This window comes from Nerophis lumbriciformis, linkage group LG08 (assembly GCF_033978685.3).
Source record: "Nerophis lumbriciformis linkage group LG08, RoL_Nlum_v2.1, whole genome shotgun sequence".
In the NCBI taxonomy this organism is placed as follows: Eukaryota; Metazoa; Chordata; class Actinopteri; order Syngnathiformes; family Syngnathidae; genus Nerophis; species Nerophis lumbriciformis.
The window spans coordinates 36452279-36478551 of NC_084555.2; the positions used below are offsets into that span (position 1 = coordinate 36452279).

General features: G+C 40.9%; 1 protein-coding gene across 3 annotated transcripts in view; it reads left to right on the forward strand.

The window, feature by feature from the left end:
- kif26ab (kinesin family member 26Ab) overlaps nucleotides 1-26273 on the forward strand; it is a 179752-nt gene that overhangs the window by 131309 nt on the left and 22170 nt on the right. For 2 of the 3 annotated variants that reach the window (XM_061968817.2, XM_061968818.2), the window contains exon 5: nucleotides 9399-9582. In XM_061968817.2, coding sequence (XP_061824801.2) covers nucleotides 9399-9582 — 184 coding nt within the window. Of the gene's footprint in view, nucleotides 1-4287; nucleotides 5009-9398; nucleotides 9583-26273 lie in introns of those variants that run through there. The other variant, XM_061968819.2, reaches the window with a different exon arrangement.

Here is a 26273-nt window from a genome sequence, read left to right on the forward strand (position 1 = left end):
GAGTTACTTTAGAATGATAAAAGAAGGCACTCCCTAATTGGCCTTGGATTGATGCATAAGAGGACTGGTGTTCAGCCTCGGTTGTCATCATTTAACACACAAATGAATCCCCATTTGGTATTTGGTGTCCAAGGCCAGACTGTGCAGACACTGACAAAAGGCTTGTTGAATACTTAGTACGAAGAGAGCACTTTCCTAAAAGGCCTTGGTCTATTACGTGCTGGGCATGGTATTCCTCAGTGAACTGGGCATTGCATCTTTAGTTGTCTGCTTTAGTTGGGATCCGTTTATTTATTTTGAAAATTTCAAGACAGCCTATGAATCTTAGCCTGGAGGTGTTTTCTTCAGAAATTGACACAGGAGAGCCTTCAGTCTACTTTTAAAACAGCCTAGCCGAAGAAAATAAGATGGCAGACAGTCAGTTGAAAGCTCCCGAGCTTGGGTTTGATTAGATTCACTGGGGATCAGATTAAAATGTTATTTTGGCCTTTTCATTTTTACATATATCTTAATGCTGACTGACATTGAAATCATATTTTTCAGAATTCATAGTAGGAAAGCATGACAGGCAAACAAAAGTAATGATTATTATTAATAATAATGGATTACCGTGACTGCGTGGGTTCCCTCAGGGTACTCCGGCTTCCTCCCACCGCCAAAAAAAAACATGCACCTGGGGATAGGTTGATTGGCAACACTAAATGGTCCCTAGTGTGTGAATGTGAGTGTGAATGTTGTCTGTCTGTGTTGGCCCTGCGATGAGGTGGCGACTTGTCCAGGGTGTACCCCGCCTTCCGCCCGAATGCAGCTGAGATAGGCTCCAGCACCGCCCGCGACCCTGAACAGGACAAGCGGTAGAAAATGGGTGGATGGATGGATTACATTTACAGGGCAGCACAGTGGAAGATGGGTTAGTGCATCTGCCTCACAATACGAAGGTCCTGGGTTCGATCCTGCGCTCAGGATCTTTCTGTGTGGAGTTTGCATGTTCTCCCCGTGTCTACGTGGATTCCCTTCGGGTACTCCGACTTCCTCCCACCTCCAAAGACATGCACCTGGGGATAGGTTGATTGGCAACACTAAATTGGCCGTAGTGTGTGAATGTGAGTGTGAATGTTGTCTGTCCATCTGTGTTGGCCCTGCGATGAGGTGGCGACTTGTCCAAGGTGTACCCCGCCTTTCGCCCGATTGTAGCTGAGATAGGCTCCAGCACCCCCCGCGACCCCGAAAGGGACAAGCGGTAGAAAATGGATGGATGTATGGATTACATTTACATAGCGCTTTTCTAGACTCTCAAAGCACTTCATAGAGAACTGAAAATCCTTTATTCATTCAATCCACATTCACACATTGATGGTGGTATGCTAAATTTGTAGCCACAGCTGCCCTGAGGTAAACTGACAGAAGCGTGGATGCGCCTACCGCCCCTCTGACCACCACCAAACATTCATTCACATTCATACACTAGTGGGTGAAGTGTCTTGCCCAAAGACACAATGGCCATGACCAGGATGACAGAAGCTGGAATCAAGCCAAGAACCCTTAAACTGGCACGGCCGCTCAAGCATACGAGCCACGTCGCCACAATTATTGCCACTTTGTTGACATTGGTTGTTTGGAGTGATTGAAGAAAAATAAGAGGATATTAAAAAGATAACCGTTCATACTGGTGGTCTCGTAATTGCAGGGGAGTCCTCATAAGGAAGATTATTATCAGACTTAGGCTCGCCACACATCACACAGCGGCTTTGTCGTCTTCTGTCTTATGTCCGTTATCTTTGTGTGTGCCTCATTATGTTTTTGCTAACCTGTAGCCATATTGTCGTCGTTATTTATCAGTCTGGTTGATGTGGCACAACAGGTAAAGCTTTACTGTGTGAATGATAGCATGAAAGGATGTACACTCACTATATGTTGTCGCCTAATCTCAACTGAAATGTATAGCAGCAGTCAATCTTAGATTATGAATGATAGGCCAGCACATGGATGCAAAATGTTGGATGTTAACTCTATCCAATGCCAGATTTCACTTTTTCCTCCCACACCTTTGGGCCAAAAGGCTGTTTGATTATGTCAAGGGCAGCCCATCAATAAGACAGTGTGTAGTGATTTTAGCTCAGGGGAGCTTTCTTATTGATTCTCCAAAACACAGCACCTCACCTGAAAGAACAGCACACATCCTCCTCAATCAATCCTCACCATCTGCTGATATGGCACTTTGGCAGCCACCCCTGCTAACAACCTGGCTTTGTGAGGCTGTCGAACATTCCTTTAATGAATCCGAGACACATTCGGAATCTCTCCAAAGGAGAGTAAGCCTGAATCATTGTGCTCTCGTCATTACCGTGGCACTGTGGCGATGTTGGCTTCCGTCTCCATTCATGAAGAGCCATGCTGCACAGCTAATCAGCGGCGCTGTGAGTGTGTGTGTTGTGCACCATCTGATATCACACCCACTGATCTGATCCCGGCATGTGCCGTCTTATCTTGTCCGCAGAGGAACAAAAAAAGGGAAAAATCACAAAAAAGGAAATGTCTTGGATGGTAAATGTGGCCCACATGGTAATTAGCCACACCTAAAGATCTGTACGGCTGGCGTTGGGAACAGAGACAAATTTGCACAAACAAGGTAATGGGCGCAGCCACTAATGATTCTCTGGGGCTGAGGAATTTCTCTTGTTAATTCGACAATGGCTGCCATTACTGACAGCAGGCCAAAGTGAGGCTTTGAGGAGGGTGTGGGGGAAGTCCAAACCACTACCTCTCCACTGTCTCTGCTCCCCACTGTGACTCCTTCCACAAGAGAGGACGCACTCCTGATGCCCCTCCTTAAACAAAGAAGATTGTTTCTTCCAAAAGGCTCTTCAATCTTACATTCATCTTTCAATCGGCTCATTTATATACACAGCAGTCATTACCTGAAGTCTGTTCACGAGAAGACAGCGACGGAGCTGAAATGCTATCAGGCCCCTTCCAACTGCCACTGCTCTCAATTATGACGTCATGTTGACATATAACACTTGAAACCACAGCGAGGAGAGAAGCATTAGTCTAATAATGACTGGTTCGGCTGTCAGTGTGACCAATGTTCACATTAGTATTGTCTTCCACTCGGACACTTGGCAATCAGGATGCAACAGGATCTAGTGGAATTGGAAGCATGTGGCAAAGCTTGAGGGGGGCGACCACTCTTGCACTTTGAAATAAGCCCCCGAGGCAAATTAAGTTGGACACGCTGCAAAACAGCACTGGGAAGGAGGAAGCTAAAGGTTACGTGATACATCAAACCGCTCCATTACGATTCTGTGCTCGGCAAATAGGTAGGCAGGGATCGGGTTTTCAGTTTCCTTTTCTGCTCCAATATTCAATCTATCCGAGTTCATAAAAGGGGCACTGTGTCAGAAGGAGAGTGTGTATTTGTGCGGAATGTTCTTTCATCTGGCAGCACTCACACTCACTCTGGCGGGCGCTCTCCAACAAGGCTGGCTGGTCGGCGGCCCAGAGAGCACCGTGCTAAATTAGCAGCCGAGGGAATACAGGGCGCTCTCGCCCACTCGCTTGCTTTCAATCCCCTTTTTCTACCCTTGACCGTTGACTGACTGCACTCAGTCACACGGTCCAGCATCAATCTGCCCTTCAATGATGTCATCTGTTCAATGTCTCTGCCTCCTCGCTCCCATCAGTCGATGCATTGCTCATGCAGACTATCCATCTCCGTGCTCTTAAGTATACCATGTGTAGCCCTTATGATTAATAACGCTCTCATTTGTCTGCTTAATTACATTCTTTAACAAAGACTAACTGTGCGTGTGTGACAAACCACACCAACACACTCTCACACCATGCATGCACTGTAGGCATACTAAACAAATCTGTTTGAAGTGTGGGACCCTAAAAGAAGAGAGGGCTCCTGTGTGCATTAAGTATTCATCTGACGTGCAGTGGGGTGCATGTGTTCGTGCACGTCGGGTTAGAGGAGCCTGTGTGTGTATGCGCGTGCACATGTGTGTGCATACAGAGAAAAACAGCACTCCCAAATTGCGCCGCAAGCAGCCAGCAATCGAGCGCTCTGACACTTCGTCTGGCTGTCGAAGGGAAAAGGGGATGGGCCGGGGGAAAAAAGAAAGAGAGGGAGAGGAAGGGAAGGGATGGGGGAGCCAGGCAGGCAAGCAGGGAGAGAGACACACACACACACACACACACACACACACACACACACACACACACACACACACACACACACACACACACATTCACACACACACGCACACACAGCAGGACAGCTGCCAGCATTTCTCCAGTAGTAGGAGAAGGAGCGAGAGGCAGACTAGGAATTCTCTTCATTCTCAGCCAGCCGGAGAAAATCTTGCAGCCCAGTCAGGCATGGTCATTCCTGCGTGTGAGCGGCACTCTGGGAAGGATGTGGACATCAAATCTGGATTAACCACGCAGCCTGTGGCATGAATGCAGAATGGATGTGATTGAAGGGGCGGAGAGCGGAACTGTGTGCAGACTGTTGCTGCATTTTTGAATCTTTGGACCGAGGTTGGAACTTTTTTTTTTTTTGCTTGAAGAGGAAAGGAAAGCTTTGGAAGTGCTTTAGTGGCGCGTGAAATGAGGAGATGCTCAGTCTGGTCCTGACCCCCTCATTTCCTCCTCCTAAGAAGCCCGGTGGACTCCCTGCCCCCCTCACCCACTTGGTACTCTTCCTGGCTGCCCACCCTGCCCACCCTGCGCTTTTCATCCCTTCGCCTCCTCCTGTTTTTCATCATCTTCCCCCACCTCCTCCAGCTTCTTACAAACCTTTCTGAAATCAGGTGGAACTTCCATGATTGCCATCGGAGCACGACTGGCGAGCGGCCCCGCCTCGCTCCGGACCCTGGCGGCGTGTCATGTGTTCAAGTAATGGAGAGCGCCCACAACCCGGACGAGGACTGCAAAGTTGACCTCTATCAGTTGTCTGTTTTCTGACTATGAGTACACTCTAGATGATGGATTGGAAAGAGCTGTAAGTACACATCACAGCATTCCCTCCAACTTTATTTTATTTGCACCAAACATGCATCGCAGCCTGACAGCCACACGTTGCTTATGAATGTCGCTTCTCTGGCAGTGAACAGGTGAACAAGCTGTCTGAGTCTGTCCTCATTTTCTTCTGACTGATCATGGATAAGAAAGAAAGATGAGGGGAGAAGTAGCCTGACAGGAAGTGACAAGTCATTAATTTCCTTTTCCTGTCTATTAGGTGTTTGGGTGGAAAAACACATACCTCATCATCTTTTCACCTCACTTTCATCCAAGCATGAAAGCATTATTATGTAGCATGATGTATACCTCAAGGTGACACGCTTTGGGTAGCACAAACTCGGCACTGATAATGACAGTTATAGATAAATTGGTTGCTTTTTGATGATTTATCTCATAGAAGAGGCAGGAGTGAGAGACCGTGCATTCATCTCGAATGAATTATTGGCTCTATGGACAGTATCTATCAGTCCACGTATGCATGTGTTGCACCACTTTAGGTTCCACCTTTCATTCTTTTCATTTCACAGTCATCTCCTCCATCTCCGTTTTTCGCCCTGTCCATCTCGCCGGCATGCTATCACACATCAGCAACTCCCCCGGGAGAACCTTCTCCTGTAGCCCTCTTGGATGCAATAATTATTCCATCAGCCAGCAGCGTGTTCCTTGATTGTGCTCAAGGGTTGTCGCTGCAGGGGGGCGTACAGTGCATAGGGGAGGGGATGCGAGGTGTACTGGTAGTAGTCACTCCAGAACACAGGGAGGGGGGCCGTGTTTTTGGCAGGGGCTCGCCCAGTCCTGCCCAGTGAAAGACTAATGAGGCTTGCTTTTTCTTGGTTATACACTTTTCTACCACTGCTGTTCCCATGCGGCTTCCCTGCAATGACTTTTCAGTGAATTGTAAGAATATTGCTTTCCCCGTGACCTTGTGTTTCCATCTGGGGTGTTAGTTGAGCCTAAGAGATACATGCCTAAGTTTGGCCATATTCCCTGCAGACTGAGCATAGAGATTGCTGCCACACTTTAGACAGAAAGGAGCTGACGGGCTAGACACAGTTGGCCCTGTCTGACTCTCTCTGTAAGGCGGGAGACGGCAGACTGTAATTAGAAGACTGTCCAAAATGTTACTTCTATTATGTCAATTTACACAGCAATATTCCTTAAATGACATACAGTTTTGTAGACAATTAGGACATCTTGGGACCATGTGGTGTTGTGCTCAAAGTGCTTTAGAAGACATGCTAGCATACATGTTATCAAGAGATTCTCAAAGTTCTATAATCATCAGACAAATGGTCACTGGCTACCCTCATTCTGCAGACCAATTTGAGTTTTTTGTTAAAATTCAATGTTTTTATGTAGTTTTACAAAACAATGTGACTCCTATTTATGTCAGAATGTGTCCGTCTTAAATGTGCACAAAACACAGTGATACAATTTGTGTAAGTTTCATTTGTGGCAATTTCAAGGATTTTGTGGAAAACTAGTAGACATTTTCTTTACCTACTGTATTTTTCGGAGTATAAGTCGCTCCGGAGTATAAGTCACACCGGCCGAAAATGCATAATAAAGAAGGAAAAAAACATATATAAGTCGCACTGGAGTATAAGTCGCATTTTTGGGGGAAATTTATTTGTTAAAACCCAACACCAAGAATAGACATTTGAAAGGCAATTTGAAATAAATAAAGAATAGTGAACAACTGGCTGAATACGTGTACGTTATATGACGCATAAATAACCAACTGAGAACGTGCCTGGTATGTTAACGTAACATATTATGTTAAGAGTCATTCAAATAACTATAACATATAGAACATGCTATACGTTTACCAAACAATCTGTCACTCCTAATCGCTAAATCCCATGAAATCTTATACGTCTAGTCTCTTACGTGAATAAGCTAAATAATAGTATTTGATATTTTACGCTAATGTGTTAATAATTTCACACATAAGTCGCTCCTGAGTATAAGTCGCACCCCCGGCCAAACTATGAAAAAAACTGCGACTTATAATCCAAAAAATACGGTAATTGTTTTGCGTGGTAGAATAAGAAAGATGAGGGCAAGAATTTTGGGTGTGTGGGTAAAACATCGGAGACATTGATGTAAGTTCAAAAACACCTTTTTTGGGGGTCTGACTGTTTACTGCTGCTTGTCTGTGTCACTACCCGATTGGTACTGGAGGACATGACTGGTCCACAAATTCACAAGGACTACATCATGGCCTGTCGATGTATTTTTTCGGCAGTTATTGCTGTCAATGCCACGATTGTTTCATTGTTATGTTAATCCTAATTGAAATAACAGTGTAATTTAGAACATTACATACAAAGCAAACAAATATCAAGAAAACCGTCTTTAACAGTCACAGGGGTGACAATCGATTGGCACTCCCTGATTCGTACGAAAGCCCGAACATGTCTCCCTCGGTTCGGCAGCCTTAAATTAAATAAAAGACAATGTAATCAAGTTTATTTTACTGCTTTATTTGCATCAAATTCATAAATTCACAGTACTTCAATTGCAAAGTCTACAGTACTTTTTGTGTTGGCCTGCAGATTTTGATTTAAGTTAAGTGTCTTGGTTAAAAAAAAAAACATTTTTTTACAGGGACCTATTATTCAAAACCAACTTTTCTTACCTATTGGTACCGGTGTTTGTGCATTTGAGATTTGCTTGAATTTCGAAAATTGGGCTTTGGAATTTCCCCCGTCAGCAGATATATCCATATATTACATAAAGAGCTTTGCGCGAGTCCACCATTGTAATTGTAGTCAATAAGCGCCTTCTTTTTCTCTATCCTCTTGTTGTGGGGCAGACTGGTTCGTACATGCACATGCATCCTCCGCTGTTGCCATTTCTAATACGTATAGTTCTAACTTATATTTGTCAGTGGATGTCATATGTAAGCGCCAAGAACCATACATGTTATGTAGACCACAAGGAAGTGTTTTGAATGTAGAAAGAAAATAATAGTAAAAACTTGTTAAAATTCAGTTCGGATTTTTCAAAATATTAATTGATTTAGTAATTTTCATTTCATTGTTCTCTTGTTTTATCATATATGCTTTTTTTTGTTATTGAAAAAAAAACATTGAAATATCATAGCACGTGACATCGCAGATGCTTCATCGTAAAAATTGTGGTGAAGGAAGTGACATTTTCCAGACACATGCGCGGACCGATTGAGTCTTTTGGTACCGATTGGGTAGTAAGTCCCTCTTTTTTTTCATGTCTGTCTATTTTGGTGAAGAATTGTGAGGTTAGTCAACTTTCCATGATGTATATCTCGTATAACTGTGACCTGAGCTCTAAGACTGCAATCACATCAGATGCATATTAGATTCATGACCACATACTAAAGAGGCCTAGGTCGTACTTGAAAAAAATCTGATGCAGGTCACATGATATGGTGCAAACAAATCGGAATTGACCTGCACTGTGAATGTAGCCTTTCTCTTTTAGTCAATAGTTGCCCGTGCAAAGACGTTTTTTTCAACCAATCTTGTTGTAATTTTGCAAACACGTGCTTGTGAATTCCCTCAAGGTGTGGTCCCAATTGTATGGTGATTTGTGTAAACGCCCAATACAGTGGGTATTTTGTAGAGCCCATTGAAATGTGTGAAAAGTTTCAAGTCAAATCCGATTTATGGTTTCAACAATTGTGTTTTAATAAGACAGCCACCATGTCAGAACATTAATTGCATAGGCAGAACAGTAAGGATGCACGTTTAGCCATTGTTTACCCTTTTGTGTGCAAAGGTTCATGTGTAGAATAGTTAATTTACACAAACATGTACCAGCAATTGATAAGACAGGTATGTGCTTCCTATCTTATCTACAGGTGATGGCCTAATTGGTTTTGATACATGGGAAAAAAAACATCTAACACTACATGTTTTGCTTTGACTTTTATGACAGGTGGATATTATGTGTCACAGTTGATTATTTTCAGCCCCAGAGAGAGACATGGTTTTATCCCAGGGGAGAGAGTGTTTGTGTTGTGTAGATGGTCTGTGTCTGTGACAGTTGTGTTTGATCAAGATGAATGCAAGCTTTGGCCCCTGTGTCAATAGTCTCTGAAGAGCTGTAACTTTGAATCTTTCATCCAACATATTTGCGATTACCTGGGGGTAGCAACAAATAAGAATTACTTCAGTATTATCTTTCTTATTAGGAGCCTAAGGAGACCAGTGGGAGGGAGTGTTGGAAAACAGAAAGGAGCTTGTTTTTCTTCCTGCTAGTACACAATGTATGATTTCTCAAGTTGGAACATGTCAAGCTTGACATTTAAAATCAATACACTACATGTTTTTATACCTCTTCGAATAGTATACCTTCCGCAACTGAGACTCCTTGTTTGTTTGCAGGGCAGCACAGAAGCTGAACCTGTCCACCAAACGGAAGAAGCACCAGCCTATCCCGCTCCACCCGCAGGAGCCCTCCATCTACCCTACCAATTTCAGCGGCATCCTGCAGGTTTCGCCCCCTCCTGCCCCGCCATGCCTGCTCAGGGCCGTTTCCAAAGTGAAAGAGAACCCAGGGATGGGCAAGGTGAGGCACACATCCCCAAATACTGTATGTACAGACTGAACACAATCATTTAGAGATTTTTACACATATAGTACATTTAAAAGTGTATATGTGTGTGTGTGTGTGTGTGTGTGTGTGTGTGTGTGTGTGTGTGTGTGTGTGTGTGTGTGTGTGTGTGTGTGTGTGTGTCACATGGGGCGTAGTTATGTGCCCAAAGCCGGAAGAGGGCAGGATATAATGCCTATAACACTTTAAGTTAGCGTCCTCTAGGCAGCCGCGTAAATTTGCTGACAACCCTTTTTATTTAAGTAAATAAAAGGACACAGGGGCTCTTTTGCTTGAGATATTTCATTTCAATGTGGATGATAACTACTAAACAACTGAAGGGAAAGAATCCGTATCTCCTATTTACAATAGATCATTATCACAAAAATTTCCCTGATTTCCCCTTCCCCCAAAATTAGTTTTTTAATGATCTTATAACAATATGTATCATTAGAACCTGTATGACCAGCAAATATGATTGGCATAAGTAGTTTGCTCCCCTTTTTAGAGAAGTGGTGCATAAGACGGTTTTGAAATTGTGGAGTTTTATGACATCAGAACAACAACAGTCCTCCTTCATAGACATGATGCCCTCTCTGACCGGTTCGAGTGAGATGAACCCGCCTCGTGTATACAGCCACCACCTTGCAGAAGACAGTTTTATCTATATACGTACCGTAGTTTCCGGACTATAAGCCGCTCTTTTTTTCCAAGCTTTGAAACCTGCAGTTTATACAACGGTGTGGCTAATCTATGGATTTTTCTTCGCTAACAATTATGGAATGGATTAAGCAAAGAAATCAAACAATACCGTATTTCCTTGAATTAGCGCCGGGGCGATAATTAATTTAAAACCTCTTCTCACTCCGGCGCTTACCAAAGGCATGCGGTAAATTTAGGCCTGCGCTTATAAATTTGAGTGTGATGTAAGGATACCATCATGAAAAGCACATTTAATTAAAAAAAAACTTTATTATGGTCTTACCTTTACTTATAAATGAAGTCCATGCGCAGCTCCTTCTGAACAAAAGCATCGATAACTTGTTTATAGAAGTCTTCCTTATCTTTCTTCAGTCTCTGTCTCGATGGTGATATTCCTTTATTACCTCCTGCTTTGATTGAAAGTCCAGTTTAGAAAACTGTTTTATTTTAGATATGTAATTCTCCATGTTAAAAGTGCAAGCGAGAGGAAAAAATAAACGATCGCTGCTAACTGTTGCTGCTTGTTGTCACTTCTTCTGCAGCCGAGTAGTTGCAAGAAGGATCACTAGCGCCCTCTACCACCAGGAGGCGGGAGTCATTTAATGACTCATATTTGACACACGCAGCTACGGTATATTAATAAAACATAGCTGCTTACTGTTCTTTTTAGCATTATCAATAGCTTTGACCTTAAATCCTACTGAATAGCTCTTTATCTTCTTCCCTTTATGCGATTTTAAATTACTGAAATCAATCTCCTCCATTTTGAAAATTATGACAGGTGAAGTGTCACTCGTGACGTGACGAGTTTGACCCGGCGGAAATTCTAGACATATGCTAATTATTTTGCGAAACGAGTTTGACCCGGCAGAAATTTTAGACATGCGCTAATAAAAAAATAATATTTTGCGAAACGAGTTTGACCTGGCGGTAATCCTGACCCGGCGGTAATGCTAAGCATGCGCTAATTATTTTGCATAACGAGTTCGACCCGGCGGTAATTCTAGGCAGGCGCATACTATATACCCGGCGGCAATTCAAGGAAATACGGTATACTACAATGATGCCCTTTAAGAAACTTTTCAAACTCAACGTGTTTACAAAGTACAGGGAAAAAGAATCCTGATAAACATATTGAACCTCATTAGAAAAGGGGAAAATCATATTCATCTCCTAAAGGATGAATAAAGACATCAATGACTTTTCTGTTTTGTTTAATCAGCTGTTTTACTGGCACAGGCAACGTTTGGAAACAATTAAGGTATATAAATGACATTTAAAAATCTTTCTATGTCAATATCTTATTTCACAACGTACCGGTATATATCTGCGTCTAGAAAATACGATGTATATATATAAGCAGGCTTCACTGCACATCCTAAAATAAAGCCTGGCGCTCTGCGAACTATCTGTTAGTCAGCTACAGACATCGGTGCTGTGTGTTTGATACATTTGTCTTAAGCAGATAGGCTAATGCTGTGGCTCACGTAGCTATGCTAGTGTGGCTAACGTTAGCGCCCTGAGGATGTTTTGTATGCGATATATGGCATTTACTACATCGGACAAGTGCAGAGTTACAGTGTATATGTGAAACGTGTATTGCACAATAGTATTTGTCCAAGCCACACAATGTTGTGGACAAACATAGCTAGTTAAGCATTAAAGCTATAAACGCACAAAATAGTGTGTTACCAGTCGGGCATTCTAAAAACTTTTTTTAAACCGTCTAAGGATAAAGTTTAGGCAAACAAATGATCAAATACACTATTGTGGGACCTCTGAGGTGTTTTTACAATATTATTTACAATGAAGGGCCTTTCAAAATTGCAATGAATTCCTTCTTTGGCCAACGCGTAACCCTGCACACAAGCGTACCAGGAAATTACGCACAAGCAAAAAAACAACCCCCCAGTAGTGAAAGCATTACCTCATCCCTGCGCTTGACAGAGGTAAATATACAGAAGAAGCGGGTGAAGCCGGGTGTAGACGCTTTGCTGAGGCCCAAACAGATTCAGTCTGATAAGCCTGCTGGAATGTCATGAATTCACTCATTTGTGAGTCCAACATTCCTCTCACAGGAATACAGAAGCACAGCAACAACTATTACTCCCAAATCTGTAGCTGTGTCAACAACAGGTTTTCACGTGAGGTGCACTGTGCGCTTATGAAAGTCGTAGCAATGCAGCAGTCATTAAAGAAAGCTGTGTAAACACATCACTCTTCCTCTGTGGTTTGCTGGCTATTGTTTGTCTGAGCCGGCGTCCTGTATTTATCAAACAGACGTACCCAAACAAGATTAGGTCCCAATTGAGTAGCGTTTTTTTGCACCAGGTAGCCAGATAGTCGGGCCATTTATTGTAAATTTCCCTGCAATACAGACTTTGTATTGTAAACAAGCCCTCAATAGAGTTAAACTATGCATCTGTTTTCCTCAAGGTTTTTTTTTCAAATACGTAATTAACATGAATGGCATTGTTGGAAGTGCACAAAGCTATATTGTAATTCTAAAGCAATCACAACCCTTACTTTCTGTCATACACATATGTATTTCACTTATTGACTGACTTGATGCAGTATGATAGATAGTACTAGTAGTAATGCTTTGCCACTATCTTCCTCTTTGCTTCCGTCTGTTTTTAATGTTTCAGAGTGCAAAAGCAGGTCACTTCTACTTTTGACTTCAGCATTCTGTAGTGTTGATTTAGGGATTGCCGAACCACACTAATGGACTTGGTGGGGGATCAAGGGGCAGTGAAACATGGGCCATTAGCACACCCGGATGAGGTGTGAAAATACCGTGGCCAATCCTCAGAGGCCTCAAGCATGTGAGTTTTGCCAGCATAAATATAACTGAGGCATTCTCTGTGCGAGATACTGCAGGCATTTGTGGAAGGACACTTTAAATGTCATAGCAAATGCAATTTGATCAACATATGCACATGTCAGTCATGGCAACACGCCCCCCAATGGAGTGAAAACCCAAGGCAGACTCACTACAACAGATCTGTTTCCATAACATTGTTTTAGTGCACTATATTTATTTAGGGGTAGAATGTAGGTATGTCCCGACCCGTTATCTGATGTCAGCAAAAATCGGCTAGAATAGTCTACATCTAAAATTTCTGATATAAACCTTTATAGACATTCTCCAATATATAAATTCTGATACAAGTGGTCTGTTTTGCTCATCTTAACTTCTCTTCTTGTTATCTTACAAGTGACTGCACAAGTGACTCAGGTTGTCAAATAATAGGCTATCTACTCATACTGCAACGACCTGCTAGTGTTAAAGTTTGTGTTTGATTGATGTGTATTGTTCCCATGCACCGTGAACACACCGTCTGTGCCTGAAATATGATTGGCGGAGAATGAGGAAGTGTTGTTGTGTGTCTTGGAGTGAAGCACGGAGGCGGGCATGTGTGCACTGGAGGAAAAATGTGTTGGAATTGGGGCAGTTGTTAGCATAAGATTGGAAATAACAGTTAAAGAGAGCGTCACACTTCTTCTGGGAGCTACAATACATGATTATGATCACGATTAATTTTTTCATATCCTCCAATCTCGATTAATATCACAATTATTATTATCATTATTATTTTTTAGAAAAAGCGGATTGTCCCCTCCAGGATTATAAAGAGTGCCCACTGTTTACTACTGCAGTATCTTGTGACAAACATTTCCACCATGTTTGATCGAGGTAAAATATGCTAACAGCTGACAACTGTCATTTTGTTCATATACATAAGTGTGCTTACTAGAGGTGCAACAGTACAGGTAACCCATGCTACGGTCTGTACCTGGTTTTACGGCCACGGTTTTACTTCTTTTTTGGTACATTTTGTGGGAATAAAGAGAACAACCTTTTTGCCTCTCAACGTTCTTTTGTTTATTTGCTTGTCATCATAAACATTCTGCAGTGAACAAAGTATAATTGGTGTAGTGAATACTATAAGACTTTTATTTGAAGTTAACATTTTCTAAGCAACATTTTTGAATGGTAAATTATTATGTGTATTCTTTAATAAGTTTAACACACTTCTCAGACGGCAAGAGAACTTTCCAATGTCCAGGTCAGCTGTGATTCTAATTACCGAAAAACTTTGTCCATTTGTCGAAGGAGAGACAACGAGAATGCGGGCTATTGTGGATGTGATAAAAAAAGGTAGCGTGTACTTTGTATTACCTGGCCGACGAGGGAAGGCTACGGAAAACAGCGAGGTTAGACAAAGACAGGTTAGGTGGGATTTACCCTGGATAATCTTAGCCGGTTTAGTGTAGAAGAGGCATTAGAGGCAGAATGGATTGCTCCTATTAGCTGCATTTCCTGACACCTAGAACAAATGAATTATTATCAATATTAATATTATTATTATTATTATATTAATCAAAACACTTTCTGTCTTCTTGTCTCATATAAAGATTGTGAACGATAAGCAAAATTCCAAAAAAGTGCAGTTTCCCTTTAAATGCTCTTGCAGTGCTGCTGTGAAAAGTTATTTCTAATTTGCACAGTTTATTGTATTGTTTTTTTTTTTTCTTTGACCATGACACTGTACATCTATGACCCTTGAGCCTCAAAAGGCCCGTTTAGGGTGAAATACTGCCAATTCCGATCATCCATAAGTGAGATCAGCTAATATGAGCACATGTGTTACAAATTTTGTTTTTTTTAATTATTTATTTATGGTGAGTGATGCTAATTATATATCTGAATTGGTTTTGTATTGGAAGTAATAATTGTAATGAGACATGAAAGGAGGTGGCGACTTGTCCAGGGTGTACCCCGCCTTCCGCCCGAATACAGCTGAGATAGGCTCCAGCACTCCCCGCGACCCCAAAAAGGGACAAGCGGTAGAAAATGGATGGAGACATGAAAGATAGGCAGGCAGGAATGAAAGGTCAAAAGTACTTTTGAACAAAGCCAATATTTCTGTCCAGCTATAGCATAACTTCAACGTAGTTGAACTCTTCCTCTAACTTTTCTTCCAGACCGCTACCCACTCTAATTGACTCCATCCTTCAAATGAATGACATTTCAATAGATGTGATTTCAAAGCTCGATGGAACCTCGACAGGCTTCAAAGCCAATTGATGCTGAAAGCGAGAGTGAGCAAGTGAGGCTGAGATGGCAGATATGAATTAGATGGCCATCCCTGGGACGCTGCACAGGAAATTCATCATCTCATTAATGCTAGACATTAATACAGTTCAAACTACCCTTTTTAGTTAATTGGTCTAGGACGGAGGGAAGGGCACAATTGTGTCTGACCTGTTTAAAATAAATGTTGTTAGAGTGATTACCATCCTGATCTTTGGTGATAAAAGTCACGTTGAATAAAATCACACACATTCAGATATTTTAACGTGTCAATTTCCTCACTGTAAGTCACAAACCGTTAAGAAATTAATGGGATTCAGCATTATTTTAAGCTTCATAATTCCTTTGATGCATTGTTCGTGTTTTCAGGTTGACCGAGTTCAAGCTTGTTTTGCACGTTACCCAAAATAACTTGACTGCTTTAATTACTATGAAACTTCGCCGATGGACTTAAAGAAACCCTTAAATTTTGTTCAGTAGATGTACTTGTCACTGTAAAAACTCTGATCAAATTATGCAAACATTGCCACCTACAGGACACAATTGACCATGGTATGTTGACCTGTCTCTGCATGTTGGAGTCACGCCAACAGCCGACGACGTGTCAAAAGTATTTTTATTAGGCACGCAAAATAAGGCTGCACAAGTGACTCAAAGCTTAATTTTCTAAGCAACAAAAAAACAAGACCAAAGAGGTGGCATGCACACGATGACCATACAATACACACAATAAGTGGATTGCAACACCGTCTACCTGACAGCAGGTATGTGCACATGGGCAAAATGTATTTAATCTAAACATAATTTTAATTACATAGTTACTCTGTACATAGACCCTGATTATGACGTGCATTTGTATGCATCACACCTCAAGTCAGAATACTTTATTTTGACATGCGCAGCACATACCGTAAACGAAAGTGTAAGAAGAAGAAGAAGTGACTTACGCTGTCAACAAACATGGCTTTGTGCATTTCTGCTTGTTTTGTCACGTTATTTATTTAGCAATGTTTCTTCTGTTCGCTACTTTTGTTTTAACTCTCTTATTGAAATGGAGCTGCTCTGTTCCCTCTACATTGTGATATGAACGGGTTGCAGTAGTTTCTGTATTTGCAGACGTGATTCGGAGTAGCTGTAAGGTTGGGAATAATACAGCTTGTTGATTGTTATACATATAAATATATATATAAATACATATATTTGTCAATATATCAATCAATCAATCAAAGTTTACTTACCTGGATATGGAGCCCGTAATCACAAATGTCTCAAAGGGCTGCACAAACCACAACGACATCCTCGGCTCAGATCCCACATCAGGGAACAATGGGAAACCTTGGAAGGGACCGCAGATGTGGGGACCCCCTCCTGGGTGCAATGAATGCAGAGTGGATATATATATATATATATATATATATATATATATATATGTATGTGTGGGGGAAAAAAATCACAAGACTATTTCATCTCTACAGGCCTGTTTCATGAGGGGGTTCCCTCAATCATCAGGAGATTTTAATGGGAGCATTCACATACCATGGTTTATATAGGGCACAGAGTGGGTGGGTACAGGCTGGCGTAGGGGCGTGGTGATTGGCTCATGTGTTACCTAGGAGGTGTTTCCGTCTGTGGCGGCATGCTGTTACAATTTCGCTGCGCTTGTTGAGGGATGACAGGTCTGGACGGTAAATAATAAACAGTTTCTCTTTCAAGCATAGGTTGCATCTTTTATTACCACTATTGTAAGGTGTGCTGGATGCAAGAATTTGCCATGTTATTGAATATTCAACATTATTTGTCTTTGAGGTCCCAAATGTGTTTGCTGAGTTCTGTGGTATTCCGCAGGTTTTGGTTCCTGAAAGAAGCCTTGTGATTGTTCCATCTGGTTTTGAACTCTCCCTCGGTTAATCCTACATATGTGTCGGATGTGTTAATGTCCTTGCGTGTTACCTTAGATTGGTAGACAACTGATGTTTGTAAGCACCCCCCGTTGAGAGGGCAATCAGGTTTCTTTCGGCAGTTGCAGCCTTTGTTGGTTTTGGAGTCGCTCTGTCCGGGGGCCGACGGCTCATTTGCAATTGTTTTGTTGTGGTTTGAGATAATTTGTCGTATATTGTTCATACAGCTGTAGCTCAATTTAATGTTGTTCTTGTTGAATACTTTTCTTAGGGTGTTGTCTTTGGGAAAGTGTTTGTCAATCAGATTGAGGAATTTGTGTCCAATGTTAGTTGAGACGTTTTTGCTGTATGGGGGGTTGTACCAGATGATGTCGTTTCGTTTTCTGTTCTTTTTTGGTTGGTTTCCTGGCGTGGGTTCATAGGTGAGGGTGAAATTGTATCCGCTTTCATCAAGGGCTTTTTGGTACGGGGGGGTTGCTTGGTCAAATTCAGCTTTGCTAGATGACAGCATCGATAGCCTTTTATTAATTCCGGTAGGTATTCTTTTCGTGGTGGTGGGTGGGTGGTTGCTGTCATGGTGCACGTATTGGAGTGTTGTGTTGGGTTTCGTGAATGGTTGGTAGCTGTTATTTCTCAGGTTGAAAGTGACGTCAAGGCAGTTGACGGTTTGCTTGTTGGCTTCAATCGTGATCCGTAGGCCGTTCTCTTTGAAAATTTGGCATATGCGCTTCTTGGTATTCTCGCTGCTCCTTGGCGAGGCGCGACACACTGCCAGTCCGTCATCACGGTAAATACCAAGGTTCAGATTGAGGCTATATATATATATACAAACCCCATTTCCATATGAGTTGGGAAATTGTGTTAGATGTAAATATAAACGGAATACAATGATTTGCAAATCCTTTTCAACCCATATTCAGTTGAATATGCTACAAAAACAACATATTTGATGTTCAAACTGATAAACATTTTTTTTGTTGCAAAGAATCATTAACTTTAGAATTTGATGCCAGCAACACGAGACAAAGATGTTGGGAAAAGTGGCAATAAATACTGATAAAGTTGAGGAATGCTCATCAAACACTTATTTGGAACATCCCACAGGTGAACAGGCAAATTGGGAACAGGTGGGTGCCATGATTGGGTATAAAAGTAGATTCCATGAAATGCTCAGTCATTCACAAACAAGGATGGGGCGAGGGTCACCACTTTGTCAACAAATGCGTGAGCAAATTTTTGAACAGTTTAAGAAAAACCTTTCTCAACCAACTATTGCAAGGAATTTAGGGATTTCACCATCTACGGTCCGTAATATCATCAAAGGGTTCAGAGAATCTGGAGAAATCACTGCACGTAAGCAGCTAAGCCCGTGACCTTCGATCCCTCAGGCTGTACTGCATCAACAAGCGACATCGGTGTGTAAAGGATATCACCACATGGGCTCAGGAACACTTCAGAAACTCACTGTCAGTAACTACAGTTGGTCGCTACATCTGTAAGTGCAAGTTAAAACTCTCCTATGCAAGGCGAAAATCGTTTATCAACAACACCCAGAAACACTGTCGGCTTCGCTGGGCCTGAGCTCATCTAAGATGGACTGATACAAAGTGGAAAAGTGTTCTGTGGTCTGACGAGTCCACATTTCAAATTGTTTTTGGAAACTGTGGACATCGTGTCCTCCGGACCAAAGAGGAAAAGAACCATCCGGATTGTTATAGGCGCAAAGTTGAAAAGCCAGCATCTGTGATGGTATGGCGGTGTATTAGTGCCCAAGACATGGGTATATATATATATATATATATTAGGCAGCACGGTGGGAGAGGGGTTAGCACATCTGCCTCACAATACGAAGGTCCTGAGTAGTCTTGGGTTCAATCCCGGGCTCGGGATCTTTCTGTGTGGAGTTTGCATGTTCTCCCCGTGACTGCGTGGGTTCCCTCCGGGTACTCCGGCTTCCTCCCACCTCCAAAGACATGCACCTGGAGATAGATTGATTGGCAACACTAAATTGGCCCTAGTGTGTGAATGTGAGTGTGAATGTTGTCTGTCTATCTGTGTTGGCCCTGCGATGAGGTGGCGACTTGTCCAGGGTGTACCCCGCCTTCTGCCCGATTGTAGCTGAGATAGGCTCCAGCGCCCCCCGCGACCCCAAAGGGAATAAGCGGTTGGAAATGGATGGATGGATATATATATATATATATATATATATATATATATATATATATATATATATATATATATATATATATATATATATATATATATATCTATATATAAATATATATATATATGTATATATACATATATATATATGTGTATATATGTATATATATATATATATATATATATATATATATATATATATATATATATATATATATATATATATACATGTATATCTATATATATGTATATATACATATATATATATATATATATGTATATATATATATATATATATATATATATATACAGTATATATATATGCATGTATATCTATATATATATCTATATATATATATATATATATATATATATATATATATATATATATATATATATATATATATATATATATATATATATGCATATATATACATATATATAGATATACATGTATATATATATATCCACACCACACACCGGCCCCCAGACACATTTTTATCGACCAATGTGGCCCCGAGTCATAATAATTGCCCAGGTCTGGTGTAGAGTGTCATGTGTCAATAACAGTAAAATAAAGGATCCAATTGTTGTCTCAACAATGTGGTTCTATATATACAGTATATATACATGTATGTATATAGATCTATATATATATAGATCTATATATATATACTGTACATACATATACATATATTTATATATACACATATGTATACATACATATATAAATGTATATATATATGTATGTATATATATATATACTTACATATATACTTTCACATACATATACCTATATATACATATACATAGATGTATACATATACATTTATATGTATATGTATACATATATGCAGTATATACACACACACACACACATACTAGGCATGATAACAGCTGGATATTTCTGTGTAACAGAGGAGTGACTGACTGATGATTGGTTTCTGGGATTTTGTCCGTCTAATACTTTTGACACATTTTTTTTAGCTTTACAAAGTATCACGCATGCTGCTGTGTGCTTGGTTCCGTTGTTTACGGAACATTTTAAACATGTATGGGTTGTTCATCATTACTGAAAGAAATTCCTAAAATGCCGTAGAAAAGGGTAAAAGCTAAACACACAAACACTCCCAATATGACTGATAGAATGCTAAACATATTACAGACCACCTCAAAAAACTGCATGGAATTGTACAGCCTTTTCACTGAACACACATGAAAATATATAATGTGGGATTTATAATATTAACTATAAATGATAAATAGATTGAATATTAAGAACATGTGAATGTCTCTCCTTTTTACTTCCCAAACGACCGTCTCCAGATCGATCTTTCACAGTAAAGCAAAATGCAACAGACATGCAACAAACACGGTGAAACAAGAATGCGAAGGACGAAAAAACACCCACAGATCCATATAACAATAATCCATATAATATCACTTTTCTGCAGAACAGAACTTTGTTGTTGAAATCTGCTTTTGCGTCCCTCTCTGACACTCATGTGTTGCCGTAAACAAACCCCGCGCACTCTTCTTCTTGCTTCGTCTGCTTGGAACTGCTGAGAAGTAGATGATCGTAATAACCTGTACATCACCCAAAAGTACAGATTCTAACCATTGGAATACTTGCTATAGTTAAAGACTTACGACATTTGATAAATGCACTGCACATCATATTGGCGGCTCCAGTTGCGATGGTAAAGGTTTAAACAAAATAATTTGGTCCAATGGGCCGGGTTGAAAAGCTTAACGGACGGTCCTTGGACCGTAATTTGCTCAGGTCTGCTCTAGACCCTACTTTTGATTTTTGCTTGTCTCGATTTTAGAGCAACAAACTCAACAGTATATAACGCTACTGATGTACATGTTGAACGGAGGGAGAAAGCAGCAAGACAATTGCTTCATGCGCTACAATCTGAATGACTTTTGGCATAAACCACCCGTCTTGATCGGAATAAAATTTTGATCCGAACGTGTGTGATCAGGTCAGAATATTCCGAAAGGCGTTTTTACATGAAGCATTTGTATTCCAGTTAGGCTGATTGTGTCCATGTGCACATAGTTTATGTTGGTATAAAAAATCTCCTGATTCGTGATCCTCCACAGGTGATCCTCCACAATACTAATCAGGCACAAATGATATGCGGTCCCCTTCAAGGTTTCTCATTGTAGCCCATTGGGTTGAGTTTTTCCTTGTCCTGATGTGGGATCTGAGCCGAGAATGTTGTTGTGGCTTGTGCAGCCCTTTGAGACACTTGTGATTTAGGGCTACATAAATATACTTTGGTTGATTGATATCAGCCCTCAAGCCAAAGGCAAAGTGGCTGAGGATGAAGGCAGACAGGAATTAGAAACGAATAAAAGCACCGGACAGGAACTAACCACAAAACACAAGAACATAACAACAAAGTCCAACCTATAATGGGCGACCTTGACATCACGTCAACACACACACACGTTTAAAAAAAACAAAAAACAATGTTCACTGGCTTTTATGCATCTTTTGGCCAATCTGTAGCCTTGAATAACATAACTGCCTTGTCAATATAGTAACACACTGGATGTACTTTCAATGCGTACATTATATTCAAAGTCAAAGCTTTCAGCCTTGCAGACAACATGAACAAATGCATAATTTAATCTCTCTTCTTCATAGTTCTTTTTATTTATTTCACATTCACATTAACAACAAATTCAAACCCTCTTCATCCCCTACCCCCGCTGTCACTCAAAACAAAAACAAAAAACACAAGTAAGAGTACAAAAGTACCCAGAGTAAAAATAAATAAATAAATAAATAAAGTTCAATACAAGGCACTTAAGACAAAGTAATTGAAAACTGAAACACACTGTAGAAGCAGCATGACAAGGCCTGAAGCGTCGGCAGTCATATTTAGGTACATGTCACTTGTGTAGAGGATTGGTCAAAAAAAGACAAAAAAGGTCTCCACACTTTAAAAAACTTGTTTTCAGAGCCCCGTAATGTATATCTTATTTTCTCGAGCTTCAGGTTTGCTAACACGTCCCTTATCCAGTGGGAGACTGAGGGTGGGACAGCCTCCTTCCACTTCAACAATGTCAGGCGGCGTGCGAGGAGGGTGGTAAAGGCAACTATTTTGTGACCCCCTACAGGTAGTTCCATCCCTTCAGGAATGATTCCAAATACAGAAATTAAAGGGTTTGGATCGATTTGAATTGTTAAGACCGTGGAGAGTGCTTCGAAGATGGATTTCCAGTACCCCTTTAGCTTCGGACAAAGCCAAAACATGTGTATTAATGTTGCGTTATCTAGTTTACATCTATCGCATAATGGGTTAATTTGGGGAAATATTTTTGCTAATTTTGCTTTTGAGAAGTGCACCCGGTGTATCACTTTAAATTGGACCAGTGAGTGTCGTGCGCACATTGAAGATGAGTGAACCCTTTTCTCAATTTTTGCCCAGGTTACGTCATCTATTGATATTTGGAGGTCTTGTTCCCATGCTGTTCTAATTCTTAGCATGGAAGTGCATTCTAATCCTAAAAGTAAATTAATTATATGTGAGATTGCCCATTTGTTGGATTTAAAGACATAATTTCATCTGTGGTTGATTTAGAGGGTTTGTTAGGGAACTGCGGAAGAACTGTTTTAACATAATCCCTTATCTGGAAATATCTAAATATATGGGAACTGGGTAGATTAAATTTCTTGGACAACTCTGTAAAAGAGGCGAATATATTGTCTATAAAAAGATAATTGAAGCATTTCAAACCACTTTGATGCCACATATTAAAAGCTGTGTCAAGTGTTGAAGGTGGAAAGCAGTGATTTGATGCTACTGGGCTGAAAAGGCTCATTCCTTGCAGGTTAAAATGTTTTCTAAATTGACAGTATATTTTGAGCGAGTGACTTACTACAGGATTAATGTTAATTGTCTTCACTGGTAGAGGCAAAGCTGCACCCATTAGGGCTGCTAAGGAAGCAGAACCACAAGAATGTGTCTCCAGCTTCACCCATGTAGGACTTTCCTGATGTAGTTGGTAATATGTCCAGTATGACATGCAATTTTAATCTCTCATCGTGTTACAAGTCGCAAGTGTGTCTGCAATTGCAGAGAATAACATCAGCACATGTAAGGTAATAACTTAAATGCTTCAAAAGACACAATCCACACAGGTGCTGGAGCCATCATTTTGGTCCTATAGGATATTTTAGGAGAAAAAACACATGTTTATGTTACTTATGTAGAAACATATGTGGTGTGTGTTCAGTTGGTACTGCGGTAACCATGGTAATCATTATAAGTGGATGATGTCTCTCACGATAATGTAACATTTAGGAAGGCATGATTGAGACCTGTGTGTTAAAATGTGTGTTTGAACCTCTTAATATTCCAGCCATACAAAGCAATAGGGGATGTGGGGGAGCTGAACAGTAGGAAGAGTGAGTAGGTGGGATAATACGGGGGGCCATATGCTCCTACACTCCCATGCTGGTGAGCTTCTCCTGGTCCAGAAAAACAACCTGCTGGAGCGCTAATCCCTCCCTGCATGTCGCTTCACACACTCATATTCACCACTCTCTGCCTTGACTTTCAATGCACACCTTGCTTCCTCACACTGACACAATTAGGCATTATGTTGACCCATCAGGTTTGCCAGTCAATGTGGGATTGAGTGTTTCCATGGTAACCTTTCGTGTCCATCAACTCGTACACAGAGAACGTGATGCTAATGCACAATGCAGCAGTGAGCGCTCTATTTGGAGGCTGAGCTATATTCAGAATTATTTGTCATTTTTTCCTTTTTGTCAGCGTGCACTACTGTTCAACTAAAAAGATGGTTAGCGTAGCCTGTTATTTTTCTCTCTATGTAATAAACCTGGAAATGCATTCTTACATCCTATTGGCAATTTTCATGCTTTATATCAGGGTTATTAAACTGGTGGCTCGGGGGCCAATTCCAGCCCTGAGTTCAGTTCAAAACTTGGGAGATAACATTTTTTGTAGCAAATTAACAAAACACTAGAGTGCCCCTGTTGTATAAAGGAACTTTGACTACTTTAAACACACTGGCAGATCCTTGCTTTGATATTTTAACCTTCCTAGCAAACATAGAACACTAGGGGCTAAACTCCTGATTTACACAATTGAGGTATTCCTCAAGGCATCCCATTAAAGGGGTCATATTATGATTTGTTTGTACATTCAAAACTAGAGATGTCCGATAATATCAGCAGGCCGATATTATCGGCCGATAAATGCTTTAAAATGTAATATCGGAAATTAGCGGTATCGGTTTCAACCTCCCAATTGTCCCGGGAGACTCCCGAATTTCAGTGCCCCTCCCGAAAATCTCCCGGGGCAACCATTCTCCCGATTTCTACCCAGATAACATTATTGGGAGCGTGTCTTAAAGGCCCAGTCACATAATATATGCGGCTTTAATACACACACAAGTGAATGCAAGTCATACTTGATCAACAGCCATACAGGTCACACTGAGGGTGACCGTATAAACAACTTTAACACTGTTACAAATATGCGCCACACTGTGAACCCACACCAAACAAGAATGACAAACACATTTCGCGAGAACATCCGCACCGTAACACAACATAAACACAACAGAACAAATACCCAGAACCCCTTGCAGCACTAACTCTTCCGGGACGCTACAATATACACCCCCCGCTACCACCAAACCCCGCCCCCCCCCAACCCCGCTCCCCCACCTCAAACCCCCCACCTTCCGAATTCAGAGGGCTCAAGGTTGGCAAGTATGCTCTAGTATACCGTACTCTGGACTGAAGCTGTGTGCCTTCATTGTTTTGTAGCTGTTGTTTTGAGGCATGTTTAAAAAAAAAAAAAAAAAAAAATGCACTTTGTGAAAGTCAAAGTATAGTATTTCCCATAGTTGTAGTGAATATTAGGATTATCTCAGGGAGAGCATGTCCCAAATTTCAAGCTGCTCTTTTGAGGCATGTTAAAAAAAATAATGCACCTTGTGACTTCAATAATAAATATGGCAGTGCCATGTTGGCGCTTTTTTCCATAACTGGAGTTGAAGTTGTTTTCTTATTTTGGAAAACATTGTTTTTGATTGATTGATTGAAACTTGTATTAGTAGATTGCACAGTACAGTACATATTCCGTACAATTGACCACTAAATGGTAACACCCCAATACGTTTTTCAACTTGTTTAAGTCGGGGTCCACGTTAATCAATTCATGGTAAAGTTACATTGTTTAATGCATCCAGCGGGGTATCACAACTAATTCCACGACTGTATATATCGGTATCGGTTTAATATCGGAATCGGTAATTAAGAGTTGGACAATATCGGAATATCGGATATCGTCAAAAAAGCCATTATCGGACATCTCTATTCAAAACACTTCCTTGTGGTCTACATAACATGTAGTGGTGGTTCTTTGGCCAAAAATGTACAATAGATTATGTTTTACAGACTGTTTCCAAGCTACTTTCTTGTGGGCGGTCTTGTTTACGTGGCTCCACTTTGACTGTGTCTTCTTCCCGTCAGCCATGTTGTCGTTTTTAAGCACATTTTTATTGAGTCTACTGATGGATATAAGTTCGAAGTATACACTACTTTGTATTAGAAGCGGAGGTATGCGCATGTATGAGCCAGTCTGCCCCACAACAAAATCGAGAAAAAGAAAGAACTTATTGACTGCGGTGCAGACCACAATGGCGTAGTCGCGCAAAGCACTTCGGGTAAATCTTTAACATACGGTATATGGATAAATCCGCTGATGTCACAACAGGGAAAAACATCTTAAATTGGGCAAATTCCAAACTAT